At 38.7% G+C, this 18285-nt stretch overlaps 1 protein-coding gene across 2 annotated transcripts in view; it reads left to right on the top strand.

Moving 5' to 3' along the window:
- Positions 1–291: 291 nt before the first annotated feature.
- The window catches only part of HDAC2 (histone deacetylase 2), a 28899-nt gene continuing 10905 nt past the window's right edge, over positions 292–18285 (top strand). Inside the window, exons 1-8 of one of the 2 annotated variants that reach the window (XM_061623656.1) lie at positions 292–455; positions 10560–10672; positions 11154–11271; positions 12521–12595; positions 13214–13352; positions 14713–14854; positions 17646–17738; positions 17818–17926. In XM_061623656.1, coding sequence (XP_061479640.1) covers positions 10598–10672; positions 11154–11271; positions 12521–12595; positions 13214–13352; positions 14713–14854; positions 17646–17738; positions 17818–17926 — 751 coding nt within the window. In that variant the 5' untranslated portion in view covers positions 292–455; positions 10560–10597. Of the gene's footprint in view, positions 456–489; positions 751–10559; positions 10673–11153; positions 11272–12520; positions 12596–13213; positions 13353–14712; positions 14855–17645; positions 17739–17817; positions 17927–18285 lie in introns of those variants that run through there. The other variant, XM_061623655.1, reaches the window with a different exon arrangement.

Here is an 18285-nt window from a genome sequence, read left to right as displayed (position 1 = left end):
AAGTTTTGACGCGAGTGCCCCAAAGACAAAGAACCGTTGTAGAACTTTTTTACAAGGATAAATAGTTTGCAAGCAAGATTTTTTCTCACTAAAGTTAATATGTCCCACTCTATTGGTAAAAGCGGGAGGAGGGAAGAGTGGAAGGTTGGGGGGAATTAAGAAAAGGAATAGGGGCGGAGCCAACACTCATCATGGCCATAGCCCAAAGCGGTTTCAATCACACAAGAACAGAACATAAGCTTCTGCGCATGCGCCCTATATGGATTCTGCCTAGGATGGGCGGAGCAGAGAAAATACAGTCCGCTCTTTACGCCAGTCTGTACCACTATGTGACTCAGCAGAGGGGGATAGCAGGTTTACGTTTTCTCTTATTGACCTCAAGGCTTCTCGTCTTAGAATCCGTAGCTCCCACGAAAAATAACGTGCCGACTTATAGGGCGAATCAAAGCTAAAGGGTAGGAATTTTTGTTATAGAAGACCTTAGCAGTGAAAAGGGCTACAGGATTTTGTCTTTCCCCCCCTTCACGGTAGTTCCTTCGAGTGGCACCAGTCACTGCTGGAGGAGGCGGGACTAGGTTTTCCTGGCGCTGCCCCCGGCTCCGGCGTCCCTGAAGCCGCCACCACCACCATCGTTCCCTGTATTTTTTGCCAGTTCAGCTTAGTCTAGCCCGGCCTCGGGACTTCGCTCGGACGGTTTCATGGCGTACAGTCAGGGAGGCGGCAAGAAGAAAGTCTGTTACTACTATGACGGTGAGGGAGGGGCTGAGGGGTGGGGCATTAGGGTTTTTTTTGTTATGCTTGTGTCGGAGGTGTGTGTGGAAGAGCAGTCGTTCGCCTGTGTATTTTCCCCTCTACTCACATTTTCTTCGTTGGGCATGTTCGTTGGCTCAGTGTTCTCGCGCGCACACGCGCGCCCTTTCCCCCTAGTCCCTCTGTTCTCGCGTGTTTTCTTGTTCTGGCGCACGCGCCGCCTGCAGCGCCGCCCACTCCCCTTCCTCTCTCCCTCCTCTGCTTTTACCTATTGTGTCGGCAGGGACTGCATCTGGAAGGAAGGTCTGATCCCGTTTCTTAACCACATTTGTATCGGCTGCACTCACTCTTTCATCTCCTTTCGAATGTGCACGCATCTGTTAACCAACACTTTCCAAAGGGTTTTGCAAGGGGGTTGAGCGCTTGACCTCGTAACAAATCTGTTTGGAAGGTTGGCTGTTGCCGCCCCCCCGAACGGTGCATTTAGGGATTTGAGCCTTGCTTTGCCATCCTAACCACGGTTAGAACTAAATCAGTGGGGCTTGCCGCACAGTCAGTCATTGAAAGAAGTGAGACTGACGCTCCGATCAAAGCTTAACGCTTCACTAGACCACATTGGGTCTCAGGAAATAACCATTATATCGCTTCTTCGCAGCATAATAGACTATCTCTTGTATCCTTCCCTTGCAGGTACATGCATGCAGTTAGTCATCAGTTCTCCCCCCGCCAATAAAACCCTAGACATCACTGGTTCAGGAAGTTATTTTAATTTTAGTTATGGATTTGTATTCTGCATCATTCAATAGGGCTGTGCTTTTAAACTCTGTTATACTAAATCATGGTAGCCAAAGAATGGTGAGGATTTAGGGTTTTCAAATTATGTAGGTAAAGTGGAGATTCTACTCTATAAGTTCAGGAGAACATGAATTAGCACAATCACCAAGAAGCACGTGTGTGTGTGTGTGTGTGTGTGTGTGTGTGTGTGTAACCAGCTCATGGGTATAAGACAAACATTTATTAAACTTCAAATGCAACATGTAAAAGTTTTGAGCAGGTTCTTCTAAAGGGGTACCTAAGTAAACGCAACAAGCAATTTAAACAATACTTAATTGGCTTATTACCTAGTTCTTTAACAAAATTGGGTTGTATGCTTCAGTTGTTTGAGTTACTAGCAATGACTAAGTTTTCTTCTCAGTTTATTTACTGTTAGCCTTCCAAGCTGCAAAAATAAAGACAGTGTGGGAGAACTTTGTTTTTGCTTGACTAGGCTATCAGCAAATAAACAGAGAAGAAAGTGGATCAGTTGAAAGAAATACAAACAACTAAAGCATCCAATCTCTGTGTGTATGTGTGTGTGTAATGGAGAAGTCAATTGTTCGATTCTCAGCGTTCTCCAAAGATCAAATTTCAAATATCTTTATATATATTTTGTCTAGCATGTGTGCATTTCCCCCTTTTTTGCTTTAGAACTAATGGTTATTCTCCTGGATTATTTAATATGTATGGTGATCAAGACTACAAGTGTTGTAAATGTTGCTTATGCCTAGTAGCAAGTTTTGGGATCCCAAGGGTTACTGTAAGAATTCCTATGGATGGTGCTTAAAGAAGTGGTGATGATACTTGTCTGATTCCACTCCTTCCCCCACACCATGTAGGTGCATTTTCACCTCACAGTGCATCTGGCTTGGGGAAAGCACTTGAGTAGTCTGCTGAGTTGCTCTCTGTTCACCCCCACACCTGTTACAAACTGTACATGTGCACAAGTCATTATGCTTACCACACTGCAGATAGTGGCAGATACACATGAGCAACTTGTTAGAAGTCAGTACATGCAAGATTTTTCTACAGCCATCATGTGTACATCATTGGAAGAGGGCCACATTTCAGATTGGTAGTCAACTACCAGTCTTCCCCAGCCACCATGGCTGGTGGTGAGAAATGATGGGAGTAATCTAAAACATCTGGAGGGCATCAGGTTGGAGAAGCCTGCTAGTATGGTTTCATGGAGGAATGTTTTTTCTCAGCCTCAAAAGACAGACAAAGGGATCTTCCTTTTTAATCTTGATTTTAAAAGAGCTCAACGCTATGTAGCAAAGTTAAAGCTGTTAATACATCAAGATCTATTACTAAAATTTTGGAAGACTCACTATGCAAATTTTTTTTAAAAAAAGGTTTGGATCCAGAGATGTCTTGCACAAGCAAAAGGCACTTCTGCTTGTACAAGAGAGACTTGCTGAGTTCTTCTGATTTCTCTCAGTTGCTATGATGAGGAGCCAGGAAAAGTTCTGTTGCATGCCCACAGTTCTGCTCATTGATCTCTGGATCCAACCCAAAAGACTGCTATTCAAGTCGTTACAGTTGAAAATCAAAATTGATATTGCGTTAAATAAACACATATTTAAACAAGGAGATAGCAATGTGGTATTGCCCTGTGTGTGAAGGGTCTTGAATCTCTTGTGTCAGCTTAACACAAAATTATCACCTTGCACTGTGAAGGCTCCCAACAATATATTCCCAATGCATCCTCTATTTGTTGGCAGTGTGGTAGTGTAGACATGATACAAGTTTTGGGAAAAATCCATGAACACATTTGTCCTGGATTCAAATACTGACAAAGACTAGGGATCTTCTAGGGACCGTGATCCCACGGGATCCTATGGGGGTGGTGTGTTGTATCAAATAATTGGAATCAGAGCAGGAGAATGAATCAATACCATTTATTTAATGGCTACAAAAATCTGGATAGCCCAACACTGGAGAAAAAGAAAATGCCATCAATTATACATTGAGATATTAAGTATTATCATAGATAAGCAGTCAAGTTTAAAAACTTGCCTTTTTTTAGGTTTAGATCAGATAAAGTACACAGAAAAGATGAGACTACTTAAAATGTATTGTGCAGAAATACTGATTTTGTTGGGTTTAATTGGATTAATCTTATGAAATATTAAATTAAGCTTAATGAATTAACAAATAAGGATAATGAATTATTTAATGGAATATAGTACTGTTATTAAAGTCTCGACTTGACACGAAGTTGTGATTGAGTTATTGGTAATTCATTAAGGTTTTGTTATTTTGGAGGACTTTTTATAGTAAAATTGGCATATATATTGATTTTGTTACATTTATAATCTTTTTTTAAATGAACATAAGAATACTATAGGATCAGACTAAAGATCTACATCATCTAGTATCCTACGCTAAAATCTGTCAGCCAGATGCTTCCAGGAAACCCAAAAGCAGTGAATGAGGGCAGTAGCACTCTCCTTCAGTTCCCAGCCCCAGTAGCTGGTATTTTGTTTATATATAGCTTTATATTTTAACAGAAATCTCTAAGCAGTTTACAAATCCCAACAAAAGCCATATCAGCGATACAATACAAATTCCACATTCAAAACCAAATGCTATTACTAATCATCATCATAATTCCACATTTTAAATAACATAATCAAATATTTCTAAACAATGTACATAAATTAAAGAATAAAAAACCACAAAATAATATATAAAACATCAAAATACACCAAGATGCAACATAATGATAGTACATCATCATAAAATCTCATAAATATTTCAAAAAACTATGTACATCATAATATAATCTCCAAAATCATACACTTACACATTCACACTACATAAAATTAATCTAAACACACAGCACCCCCACATACACAATTATTCAACAATCATACCTACCACATCTCTATCCACTCAATTCCCACTTTAATGAAAAATTCATTTTAACTAATCAGTAACTAACAAATAATTGTGTGCGGAAAAATAATTTCACTGAACATGGACCTTGAAGTTTTATTCCCCTGTAATGACTGATAGCTGATGATAAGGTTACCATTCATTAAACTGTCAAATCATATATATATATATATATATATATATATATATATATATATATATATATATAAAATGATCAGAATTGCCAGGTGTTCTTTGTTTGTAAGGATTGTACCATCATGCCTAATAACGCCCAAATAGCATATGCATATGCATATGCTATTTGGGCGTTATTAGGCATGACGGTACAATCCTTACAAACAAAGAACACCTGGCAATTCTGATCATTCTTGGTCAACCATAAAGATACCGCATCTTGTTCAATAAACCTCCCACACGCTGATGACAGAGATCAAATAAATCCTGCATAGTGGTGAATTCAGATAAGTAGGAAACTTAGATAGCCTTTCCCTAGAGCAGTGATTCTCAAACGGTGCACTGCAGCACACTGGTGCGCCACAAGAGGTGACTAGGTGTGCCGCGAATATTATGAAAGTATATTTTAAAAATGAGAAGAAACCCATTTGTACAGAGATTTATTACATCCATGATCTATATCTATATATATATATATAAATTTTGTACATGAAGTGCACCAGAAAGTTTTTATGTTTTACAGTGCGCTGCGAACCAAAAAAGCCTGAGAACCACTGCCCTAGAGGAGGTTTTACAATGTTACTGCATAAACAACAGAGATTGAATTATGTTCTTTTTAAAAAAAAATCAGATATTATATTATAACTTTGTCCCTTTTGTAATTCAGATACTGCTTGTATTTCAACTTTGTTAAAATACATATTATCTTATGACTTTGGCTAATAGTTTGGGTTGCCAGATATATTTGAGGGATAGTATTGGCTCAATACAAAAAATGTTTTTAAAGATGTTTTAATGTATTTTAAATTCTGTTTTTATGATGTTTAAAGTGTTTTTAGTGCTTTTGCTTGCCGCCCTGGGCTCCTGCTGGGAGGAAGGGCGGGATATCAATCAATCAATCAATAAAATACTATACTACCATGCTGAGGCATAACACCCAAAGGTGTCAGTGTGAAAGGGCAGCCTTTCATTTTTTAATTGTCATTGCATCCCAAGTCCAGTGCTACAGCAGCTATTGCCATTCAAACTGCTTATGGCAGCTTGTGCAGCATAATTACACAGCTGTAGGTTTTTAGGGTCACCATGATTTCTTGCCAGGAATTCAAAGGACCATTAGAATTGTCTGTGTTTTGTAGTGTGAACACAAAGCTACTCTTACATTTAATCCCCCCCTTATATTCCTGTACCCATCTTATGTGTTGGGAGAGGGATTGGATATTCAGTTGTGGAGAGAGTTGACCTGTGAGGTATACAAAACATTCACTGAGATTTGTGTCTTGCATACCAAAATAATTTGATCATTCTCTTGATTATCAATTAAAAGAGAACTCACAAAGCCTCTCTGTTTAAAGAGATTAGAATGAATGGATGTGCTAGCTATGATAAGATTAAGATTTCATTCCTCAACACATCTGTTTGGGAAATTGCTCTCACAGGATCACAGTAAATATATGACCATCTATGTATAAAGTGGCTTTTTATCACTGTGAATGGATGAATAGAGGAATCTGATAATTATGCTCAGTGGGAGCTGTGTTAAAAAAGGATATTTTCATGAGGTACATAGCGCAGTCTGGATGGAGAGGTTTGGGGTAGATAGCTGTGGCTTTCATAGTTGGACTACAGTACAGTTGATGTGCTTTGCAGAGACAGAAGCTTAGTATAGTAATATAAATTTTGATAATACTGCCAAGAAACGCAGAATGGTGTTTGTAGCATCCTTCTTTGTTGCGCCCTCTTCTTTGTTTAGTTTTTGAGAGAAGGAGAAAGGGTCCCTAGTAGGGAGAGCTGCTTGTGAACTGAGATTTGGCTTTTATGGAAGATAAATGGTCAGTGTTAGAATGGTGCTGTATGTCTGGTACTTTGAAAATGTACATGTATCCTCAAGGCAGTATTTGCATGTATTAAATAATCTTGTTTAAATGTTGTTGGATCAGAAAAGCAAGCTGTGTTTGTCGCTAATGTTGTTAAACTGAAGTCCAAATACTTGATTTAAGATATTAAACTGAAGTTGAAATATAAGTGTAGGTATTTCTTGCAGAAATAACAATTAGGAAGTAGAAAGGAAAATATCCTTAAGTGATTATCCTGCAGATTATGTCTGTATAAAATAAAAAATAGCAGCAATGCCACATGTTCTTTATGTGTGGTGTGCCTGAAACAGCAGTGTACAAGAGAGCTTGAATTGGCAAAGTGAAAGCTCTTTTCAGATGAATTGGTAGGGAATATTTAACTACTCACTAGTCCACAAGGGTTGCAGATAGGAGTGTTGCTTTCTTGGGTAAAAGAGTCTTTGTCTCCTGGTGGAAGAATAGGAAGCCATTGTTTGCCCGTGCCAAGAATCCATTGCTCTACAGTGCTGTAGAAAGTGAAGGTGGATGGCTCGTTGCGCCTCCTCCTCTTTTCAGGTTTAATGGTCAATCAAGGCCAAGGAAAGGCCCAATTACTCTCACCTACTAGCAACAGGATTATCCCTCTTCCTTCACTGTCTTCCATATGGTCTCGTAGCCTTCACAAACTGCCATAAAATCTTCAGTACCACATCCCTGAAGGACTGCCCCCACTGACAAGTCTGTAAACCCTAAATCACTGAACATATGGAGAGGCTCTCTGTGTTCCACATACCGCAAACAGTCCCATAAAACATGATCAGCTGTTTCCTCCATCCCACAGCCTCACTACATTCAGAAATAATCCTCATAATCCAGCACAAACTTTCAGTTTAAAAACTCAAAAATTCTCCAATAATAAGAGTAAATCCTCCTACCTGTAGAATTCACCTCCCGCTGTCTTTGCCAGTCACCTAACAATGTCCATTTAACCCAACTTTTAACTTCCAAAACAGTCAGCATCAGCACAAGGTCAGTGTCCCTATGGCCAAAGCCTTCGTAGCCAATTGATCTGCCATCTTGTTCCCAACAATGCCTGCATGAACTGTAACCCAACAAAGCTGAACCAGAAGACCCATTAGCTATAATTCAGTATTCAAAAGTCATATTTCATTCACCAGATTACACTTATGTCTCATATCTCCCCTCTGAATAGCCAACAACCCTGATAGGCAGTCTGTGAACACAACTGCCCTGTCAGGCCTCACATCCCTAACACATTCCAAACACAGCAAAACAGCCATCAACTCAGCAGTCACTGTTGATACCCAGTCAGACAACTGATAAGTCTTTTGAACCCTAAACACTGGCATACAAAAAGCTGCACCCACATGACCACCCTAAGGTTCCCGAGATCTATTTGTATACATTTCACACCACTTATCCCATTTTAGATATTACTGGCCCACATTGGCTTTTCATTATTCCACCACAACTCAAATCAATCAGAGGAGGTATCTACAACCATCCACAAGGCCAGCAAACAAACAGTCGAGGAACACTCAAACCATACTTGGTCTTCAACTAGGTCTGAACCCTAACTGCATGAGTGGCATACTTGTCAAACTTCCTGGGAGCAGCAAACTCCCAACAATCCTTGCTTCTCTACGATTCTAATAAAAAAACCAGACATGCCAATGACACACTCCTTTTGTAAGTCTTTCTGCAGATGATTGTCGAGGGCAAACAGTGAACTCTTGTCTGAAGAGCCATACCTTTGAATGCTAGTCTAGAGGCTAAACAAGACAAAAGGTGCTATGAACCCCCCAAAACAAGGGAATGATTTAAAGAGAGTGGGAAGAGCTGAACCCTCTCCCCTTGCACTCTTCTTCCTTCAAAATTGCTTCATATAGGTATTTCAATCACTAGAAGTTTTCAAGCAAAACAAAAGAAAACAAGCTCAGTTTTCATTGGAAAAATTTGGGTGGGGTTCAGCTCCCATCATCCATCCATGTTGTGAACTACATTGTACTTCTCCCTAACTTTGTAGGAAATTGTCAGGACCTGGCTTGAGTCCTGCTGCTATCCTGTGGTATAAAGGTCCCTAAAAGGTCCACAAATGTTAGCTTTATTTACTAGCTATTATTTGTGGTCACCACCAATCTTCCTCACACACTCTCTGATGTGCACAGGGGGCTTGGGAGAGTAATTTCCCATTTGTGTGGGCTCTAGAGAAGGGAAGAAACAGTGGAAGTCTCTCCCACTGCTTTGAAAGGGACTGCTACTATGTCTTAATGTGCTCAGAAATTCCAGTGGCAGTGAGACCTCTGGAATGGGGATCAGTGTGGTGCTGGGTATTTGGCTTACCCAAGGGCTGGGCGCACTTATCCCTGGTGAGTTGGCAAGTGGAGTTTTGGATGGATGGCCTTAATTTGTTATGTCTTCCACAAGAAGATAAATTAGGTAAGTGTTAGCAATGACTTTTATTATCCCAGATTAAACTATGATAACTCACTTATACATGCCAGTCACCACTGGATGTTATAAACAGCATCTAAAGAACATGCATGGGAACATCTTCAAAACATATTGGTACAGTGATATTGATAAATTGCATAATGTAATGAAGGACACATGACATTTAAATTAAAGTAAGGATTAAGGCATGATTGGGTTAAAACCTTGGCTGGTTTAAGTGTGTTTGAAAACAGGCAAGGACACTTCTAGCGAGTTACAGTCGAGTGTTACAAGAAATGTAACATATTAAAGAGTGATAATGTGCCTACTTTAGATCATGGTGGTAGTGATTCAAAATACATTGCTGGAGCTGTGTTAGCTATTTAAAAAGCTCTACAACCTTTTATGTTCAGTTACTGAATTTTAGCAGACGTTGGTAGCAGTGCAGATGGTGAAACAGAACTACTCTTCTGACACTAGAGTCGCTGATGCTTCAGTGAAAAGAGCTGGAGTGGGGCAGTGGCAAAGGCACCTGGTTGGCCACTGTGAGAACAGGATGCTGGACTAGATGGGCCACTGGCCTGATCCAGCAGGCTCTTCTTATGTAAGTTGGGGCTGTGCGGCAGAAGGACCAGATTGGTCCTGCCAGTGCACCTGTGTGGCCATGCCCAGCCCTGTCCAGATAAGCAGGAATGATGCAAGCTTCAGGAGGGTAGCTTTGCCCCACCACATGAGCACACAAAAGTTTTTATTAATTGCTGGAAATTCTCAGTAATTTCAACTGTTGCAGTTAGTTACATTGTACTTTAGAAAGTTGGTAGGACAGACTTACTATATTTTGACTTGTTAACATCTTCCAAAATAGGTGAATTCACTATATAGTTCTATTGTGAAGCTAATGGTATTCAACTCAAATGGTTTAATTTAAAAGATTAAGGGTTTATCTAATGGTACAATGCAGAAGATTAACATAACCTTGACAGCTACAACTTTTAAGGAAAAGCCCCTGTAAATTGGAGGGATGGTGATAAGCGAAAGGGGGTGCTTAATCCTTTCTGTGTCAATCCTTTATGTGGTCTATTGCTTCTCCTTTCCAAGTTGTTTTCACCAAGCTGCTTTCACTTGGGGTATATAAAGCTGATCATTGATGATTTGAAGTAACTAGCTTTTCTTTTTTTAAGCACAGGTGCCTTAGATGCAAAATGAGAATGAACAGTTTTGCCAAGAACTAATAATACCTGTCTAAGATTCAACCATTCTCTTCATGTGCAGATCAGACTTGCTCACATCAGCTTCCCCTGTGCAATTCAGGGGAGGGACAGTCCACATGTCCATTGCAAGAATGGGAAAGTCATCTTGTCTGGAAATGTCAAGCATGTCTTAGAGCACCTTGTAGCTGTAGATGGCATTGAGAAGTCATCATTTATTGTCATCACCAAGTACACTTCTTTGCTGTGCCATCTCAGGTGCAAAGGAAGGGCATAGTATCCACAGATGGAATACTTACCAAAGGGGAAGGGCAATCTGCCATCATGATGGGTGATGGTATTGTGCACCCGTATTCTAAAGAGAAAACTTAGCAAAGTAAAGCTAGAAAAAATAATGATTAGACTTTCAAAATTTGCTTTTTAGGTGATATTGGGAACTATTATTATGGACAGGGGCACCCAATGAAGCCTCACAGGATTCGTATGACACACAACCTGTTGCTAAATTACGGCTTGTACAGAAAAATGGAAATTTATGTGAGTATACATTTACAGTTTTGTCACTTGAAATTTGATATCCAGTGAAGAGAATAAAGTACTATAAATAAAATGTTACTTTCCTAAGATTTTGAATTCCAGGTCAACACTTTATTTTTTTGTGGAAAATCCTAAGACTGGTTCTGGTTGAAGATTTTTCTTCCAGAGAAGAAGATCTGTAGAGAAATACCTGTGAAAATGCTACACAAGAAACCAAAATTCACAAGGATTTGGTGTCCAAGTACATAATGGATGGAAAACATGTTGTTGGGTTTAATTCTTACATGGCTTGCACTCTGTTTCAACCATGCGGTCACAGTAAAATCTATACAACTAACTGTTGACCCAAAGCTGGAATTCTTACAACACTTCAGCATACGTCACTTGTGTCTGATCAGATTTGTCTGTAGTAAATTACTTGAAATACTGTCACCTCTTACTCTGTTTCAGACCTATTTCTTTTTTTCTCTTTTTTTTCCAGCGGCCTCACAAAGCTACGGCAGAAGAAATGACCAAATATCACAGTGATGAGTACATCAAATTTCTTCGCTCCATTAGACCTGACAATATGTCTGAATATAGCAAACAGATGCAAAGATGTAAGTTTGATACTGAACTAAATGGTTTTCCTCAGTATTGTCTTGGGAATTGGATCTGATAAGATGAACAGTAGTATATTATCTATTTTACTTTAATGTGCATTGCCCCTTACGTCTGACTTCTAGCAGGCTATCATTTTGAATTTTTAGTTGCCTGCTGTAGTGTTTTTAATGTTCAAAACTTACTCAGATATAATGCTGCCCAGTTGCCAAGCCATGGTTTGATGATTGGGTGCACTCCATAGGTCACATGCTTCTTTCCCTTGGGCGTGCACACATCTCTCCTTCCTTCCTCTGGAGGACAGTTGCTACTAACTATAGTTACCTTTACACTAGATACGGAAATTGGCTTCTGATTTCTATCTCTGCTTCAAAAGCTAACTTTGACAACATTGTATCTGAATTGGACTGTAATAACAGGAGGGTCACATGTATGAAATTAAGCTAGTGTAACATTCTGTCCCAAAGTTTAGAACACTAGACAGCATGGGGAAAAGCTGTAATGTTGATCTTGTCAATTAACTTGTACTTTAATTTCTGAACATTGATTTAATTATGAATTTTGCATGACAGCATAACATTTGATTCTTCAGAGAGAATTGCATTGGTTAAATATTCCCTCAATTTAAATCACCTATGGTATCTGAATTGGTAATTGCCCTTTTGCTAAAATATCATAAGCCATAGCTTGGCATGTTGCGATACTGTAAATTAAGGCATATCCTCAGCTACAAGCTGCTCTGATTCCTTAAAGGATGTCTAAATATGCTTAACTGACAATAAATGTGTACCAAGCTTGACAGTTATGGTAATGGTTAGGTTAAGTTTTGAAAAATATCTCTCTTTTAAGGTTTTGGTCTTTGTTTTAAAGATAAGGTTGGATATTTGATGGGTCAAAAATTATTTGATCCGTCAAATAATGGTCATTTATGAAAGGACTATATTATAACAAAAATTCAATATCAACAGGTTAGATAATGCTAATGATAAAAAATATACATGCAACAGATTTAATACTTATGCTAATGCAAAAAAGAAGATTAATACAAAAAATGAAATCAGGTTTGTAAAAAATGCATTGAAACATATTGGTGTGGCCACTTTTGAGATACTGCTACCCACAGAGTGGCGTTCTTCACTTCATGGAACATTTGGACAATTGATCAGCATGCCAGACTTTTTAAAAAATATTATACACACACTTAAGGAACACGTACATGTAAGGATTAATGAAACTTGTCTTGTATAGTTAATGTTGGGGAAGACTGTCCTGTGTTTGATGGACTGTTCGAGTTCTGCCAGCTGTCAACAGGAGGCTCTGTGGGCAAGTATATCCTTTCCATGATTGCTTACGTAGTTGTTAATTTTTAAACGTCTGTTAATTAAATACCAGTAGCAGTCCCCCTGCCAACATTAACGTTTATATCTCTGTGTAAAGGTGTTTTGATATTTAATGTTTGAGAAGACATGAGATAGTGTTTTTACAGCTGTGAAAATCTAGGGCAGGGGGAGAATTTAATAGAAAATCAAAGTGAAGCGTTTATTTGAAATAAGATTTTACTATCGATAGCTATCAGTCATGACAGCTGTGTAATATCTCCAGTATTACAGTTGGTATGCCTCTGAACTCCGGTTGCTGGGGATCATGAGTGGGAGATGCCTGTTGTACTCATGTCCTGCTTATTGGCATCCCCAAGACATCTGGTTAGCCAATGTGAGAACAGAAATATGGACTAGATGGGCCTTTGGTCTTTTCCAGTAGGGCTCTTCTTTTCTTAAGAAAAAGCAAAAACGTTCATTAAAATGAATAGTTCACTGCACTGCATCTGCTGGAGCTAGATGTTCTATACTGAAGCTGTTACTCTTTTTTTAGTACCTTCTGTCTGCCTTTTCATCCCTACAGAAGATTTTAACTACATTTTTCTCTGCAATGGTTCTTTAGCTGGAGCAGTGAAACTGAACAGACAACAAACGGACATGGCTGTTAATTGGGCTGGGGGACTTCATCATGCTAAGAAGTCAGAGGCATCCGGTTTCTGCTATGTCAATGATATTGTGCTTGCCATTCTTGAGTTACTGAAGTAAGTTCATATTGGCACTATATGTACAACTTGTCCTTCAGGAATGTTAAAAAGATGTATGGGCTTAAGTTCAATATGTTGACCAGAGGACTAACAATCATTGGATTTTGTTAAGATTTAAACATATGTATATATAATATCAAAGAGGAGTGTGATGTAAAGCACAAAACCTTTTTTGGTCTAAATAACTTACTAATAAATCCAAACTCTGGCTGGGAAGCAGTATGACAAAACAGAGCAGCAAAGTCACTGGCCCGTCTGAAGTCCTCCTGTTCATGCTGTCCAGGGCACAAAGTGTGTGGGGGATTCGAGTTTTTTGGGGGGGGGGATGCTGCACCAGCTTGAGACTGGCACAGCAGAGGAGTCAAAATTAGGCTCCACTCTGGGAGCTGGACTAGTTTAGGATTCAACAGCTCCATGGCCAGCCCAGCTCCACACCTAGAATGCCTGTTTTGGGGTCCTCTGCCATGAAGAGCACCACTAGCAGCAGCATTGCCTCCACTATGCTTCCTGCAACTAAAGCAGGGGGCTCTGTGGTAGCAGAACCCTCCCTTCTTCCAGCAGAGGCTAGCAGACAGGAATACCTGCTGAATCCTACCCCTTCCAGCTGCACCAATACGCGTTTAGTTCTGTAGGTTTAACTTAAAAAGACGTGTTACTTACTCTCTGTTCCAAAATTATCTTTAGTACACTTGAAGATGTCTCCTTGAAGTGAACAGAAAAGCAAAAAGCAGTCCTTTTCAAAGTGCAGGCTTGGTTTCTACACTGGGCATAGAGAACGGCGCTTCCCCTCTTGCATGTCTAGCACAGAAATACAGGGGGGATTTCTGAAGGATGATGGGAGTAGCCATCACCTTTGGTTTCTATACTGGGCATAGAGGAGGGTACTTTGCTTTCTCTATGCCGGCATAAGAAGAGAATGGGCTGGTAGAGGGAAGGAGGGATAAAGTGCTTTGTCCGGGAGCCCCCTTGGTTTCTATGCTGGGTGTGGAGGAGGCAATGCATCCTCCTTCATGCAAATCATAGAAATGTCAGGGGCTGCCGGAAGGTGGGGCCAGTTTGTCATTTGCGGATGATTGTATGTTTATTAATTAGCTGCTGGTAAGGCTATGCACAGTGACCTTCCTAGTTGTTGATATTATGGCATGATACATTATAGTTTTAAGAAATATATTGGGGAAGGGAGAACAGATCTGTGAATGTGTGGTCAGGCTGCTTTAGATACCTGATTTAGTATGGGGAAGGAAAATGATAGGGCTAAATCTGGCACCAGATATACATTTTGTTTTTTGAAAGGAAAGTAGTGGGTTTCATTGGTACTGCTTTAGTAAAGTCCTCTCTCTCTCACCCCCCCTTTCAGATATCACCAAAGAGTTCTGTACATTGATATTGATATCCATCATGGTGATGGTGTTGAAGAAGCATTTTATACAACAGATCGTGTAATGACCGTTTCATTCCATAAATATGGTGAATATTTCCCTGGCACAGGCGATTTGAGAGTAAGTTCAGATACGAGCTTACAATTTGATTAAATTAGGATTTTGCAAATGTTATATTTAAACCTGATTGATCAAGTTAACAATTTCACCTTAATTAGTTTTTATCCTACCTTACCAAGAAGGACACTTGAAATTAATCAGGGTGAAAAGGCCTAATATTAAATTGAGGAGCTTGATTTCATATGGTGTATTTATGAGTGTAAGTACACTCATTTGGCTGTTATGTCAGTAGCAGGAGTTGCACCTAGATGGTATGGTACTGCAACTTTTGAATGAATGGCAGTTTCAGTAACTAGGGTGATGTCTGAATTGTTCTCATCTTATCTCTGGCCTCTGTTTTACTAAGCTAAGAACTATACCTTTAAGAACAGGTGCCTGATTTTCTTCCTTCCCATATCTTGTTCGTTTATCCAAGCCTTCATGCAGGGACTGTTTTGTTTTGAACTGGAAGCTATTCTAAAAATACTTTCAAGTGTATAAATAATAAAAAAGATTGGTATCCTAAAGAACATCAGCATATCTGAATAAAGCTGTGCAACATAGTCAATAAAATTCCATTAAAAATTACCAATAATAGTTGAAACTGATTAATTAAGAACATTGCTGTAGCGAAAGTTCTTGCATTTGAACAAAACCAATAAAGTTGTTTGCATTAAAAATTCCTATCCTTAACAATCAATAAAACAATTTATGTTGTTGCTAGCTATCAAATTTCTTTCTCCTTTCAATAGAAATTAAATCTGTTGGCCTGGAGACAGCTTTTATATCTCAACCTAACTGGCCACAAGATGGTACTATTGCTTCATGCTAAACACATGAGAAATGACTTCCTTCTAAAATGCAAAAGTATTGCATTTCATGTAGTCTTTTCACCTGTGAAGCAGATTAAAGGGTAATTTCTTTAGTCTCCTGAAATGTTCAGTAATCTATCCTGATTACTGAGCAGGGGGTTGGACTTGATGGCCTTATAGGCCCCTTCCAACTCTACTATTCTATGAAGGCAAAGTCTGTTTTTTTAAAAGATTAGACAGTTTATTTGAAGATTAAATATATACAGCAAAAATACAAATACATCATAACTGTATCAGGAAAAAATAAAGAGTGCATTAAGTGAAGGATTCAATCAAACATATCTTTGTTCACCACCAGATAAAATATACAGATTATTTCAGCAAATATTTCACATTACTCCTAACACTGTGTATATATTTACATTTTCTTGCACCCTATTACACCGGTATATAATGAAAACATTTCATTTTTCTTCAGTACAACTTGTAATAATAATAATAGATTACAATTAATAATACCCTTTATACTAAAGAATAATTACATATTATAACAGCAACAACAAATTTTAGTGATAATTTGCGCCTCTGATAATTACTAATGACCAAATAGAAGGGCCATTTTGAGTGAAACCATACTTTCTCATAAAATTGTTTAATTGTCCCTTCTTTACTATTCCATTAATGCTTAAACTTTTGACAGAATTGTTTATCTGGCTTTTCCCATTTTTATCTCATATAATCCAAGTGATTTTACTCGTAGTCATTTCCAGCAGTTTTATATAGTGTTATCTAATACGTGGACTTTCTCTTTCCCCCCAGTATTTTGCATATAGAATTTTTGCTTCTAATACCATATGAGATAACAGATTCTGTTGTTCTTTAGGTAGACTTTTAAAACAATAAGTTAAAATGGATTATTTTGAGGTGTATACTGCAGAATGCTTCTTGTATTTGCTCTAATTTATTGTCAATACTTTTTCATTTCATATATAATTTACTTTGAGCATGGAGGGATGCATATACAACAAGTGGAAGGAACTGCTGTAGTGTACTTTGTAACTCATAAAATAAAGAATGGTTGCAAGATAGTCCTGTAATGGTGCAGTTCTTGTAGCCAGGCTGAATAAAACTTCATGCACCTGATGAAGTGGACCCTGAAAGCTTCTCCCATTTACCCTTAAGGTGCCACGGGACTGCCCAGGGGGGAGGGGATTGTTGCAGAAAAAGTAATTCAGGTTCCCCTCTGGAAATACAGTATAACTTCATACTGGTAGATACAAAGAAGATATTTGAACTGGAATCGGAATGTACTTTTTAGCTACTATAAATACTAAACAGACTTTGAAGATCTTGTATTCCATTTACGTATCGTGAATGTTGAACCAAGGACAAACAGGAATAATCTTTGTGTGCTTCACTTAGTGAATTGTGGCACATTTCTTATAGATGTAATAGCATGTGACTTTACAGATCTGGCAGAGCAGACCCATGACATTACTCCCCATCCCCAGGTAATTGGTTGTCTTTTAAAACTAATCTGTCCGTATGTGTCTGATTTATACCATCCCCACTCTTGGTGAGACTCTGTTTTATCCCCTACAATGACTCTAAACTACACTTTGGTGAGATTCAATAAAGTCATAAAATCCAAATTATGCTTTAGGGTCTGATTTTTCTGTATTGTCACATGTCTATCCTCCTGTTCTTCTAGACATAATTCCTCGTGCACTGATTTATTACGCTGCACTGATCAAATGCATTATCTGAAGATTTTAATCTGAAATATCCAGCTTATTAGACACTCTTCTTCTATATGATTTGGTATTCTTTCATTTCATAGTATTTTTCATATGCCTAGGTTGGATCTAAACTACTTTCAAACCTCTATCTTGGCCACAAGTTGTCCAGTGCTGAACACAAAATACCATGCTATTGTTTTGCCTTTGATATGAGTTTGTTTTTCTTATTTTATTTGGTCTTGTGTTCATGGTCTCTTATAGGACATAGGTGCTGGAAAAGGCAAATACTATGCCGTCAACTTTCCAATGAGAGATGGAATAGATGATGAATCGTATGGTCAGATATTTAAGCCAGTAAGTATATTCTGAATACCTTTTACAAGTTCATATTGCGAGGCTGAATAAATTTACTATCATTAATGCTTCTTTATAGATTATATCCAAAGTCATGGAGATGTATCAACCTAGTGCAGTGGTGTTGCAGTGTGGAGCAGATTCACTCTCTGGTGACAGGCTGGGATGTTTTAATCTTACTGTCAAAGGTAAGAGAACAAAACTTTTCAGAAGATTCACAATTATGTATGCTTTCATACCATTATTAAATGGTGCTACAGCATGTTTGTTTCCTCTCTTCCCTTTGTGCACACATACATACACACTCTCTCTCAAATCTGCTTTGAAGGTTCTCCCAGCCTTCCAGAGTTGATTTTAAGGGCACGTGGGAAACTGAAGGGCACCAGAAAGGAAGAGGAAGTTCTGTTCCATGCATGGACATTCCATGTAACAGCAGAGCTGCAACATCGGCTATAGCCCTCTTTTACAAATTAGAATATGATCCTAGAGAACCCAAACACATTCCTCCATTTCAGTGCATCTGCAATTCCTTATAGTCCTTATATGA

Source organism: Rhineura floridana, chromosome 4 (assembly GCF_030035675.1).
Source record: "Rhineura floridana isolate rRhiFlo1 chromosome 4, rRhiFlo1.hap2, whole genome shotgun sequence".
Taxonomy (NCBI): Eukaryota; Metazoa; Chordata; class Lepidosauria; order Squamata; family Rhineuridae; genus Rhineura; species Rhineura floridana.
Note: the sequence above shows the minus strand (reverse complement) of the source record. Positions and strands in the feature narration are given on the sequence as shown.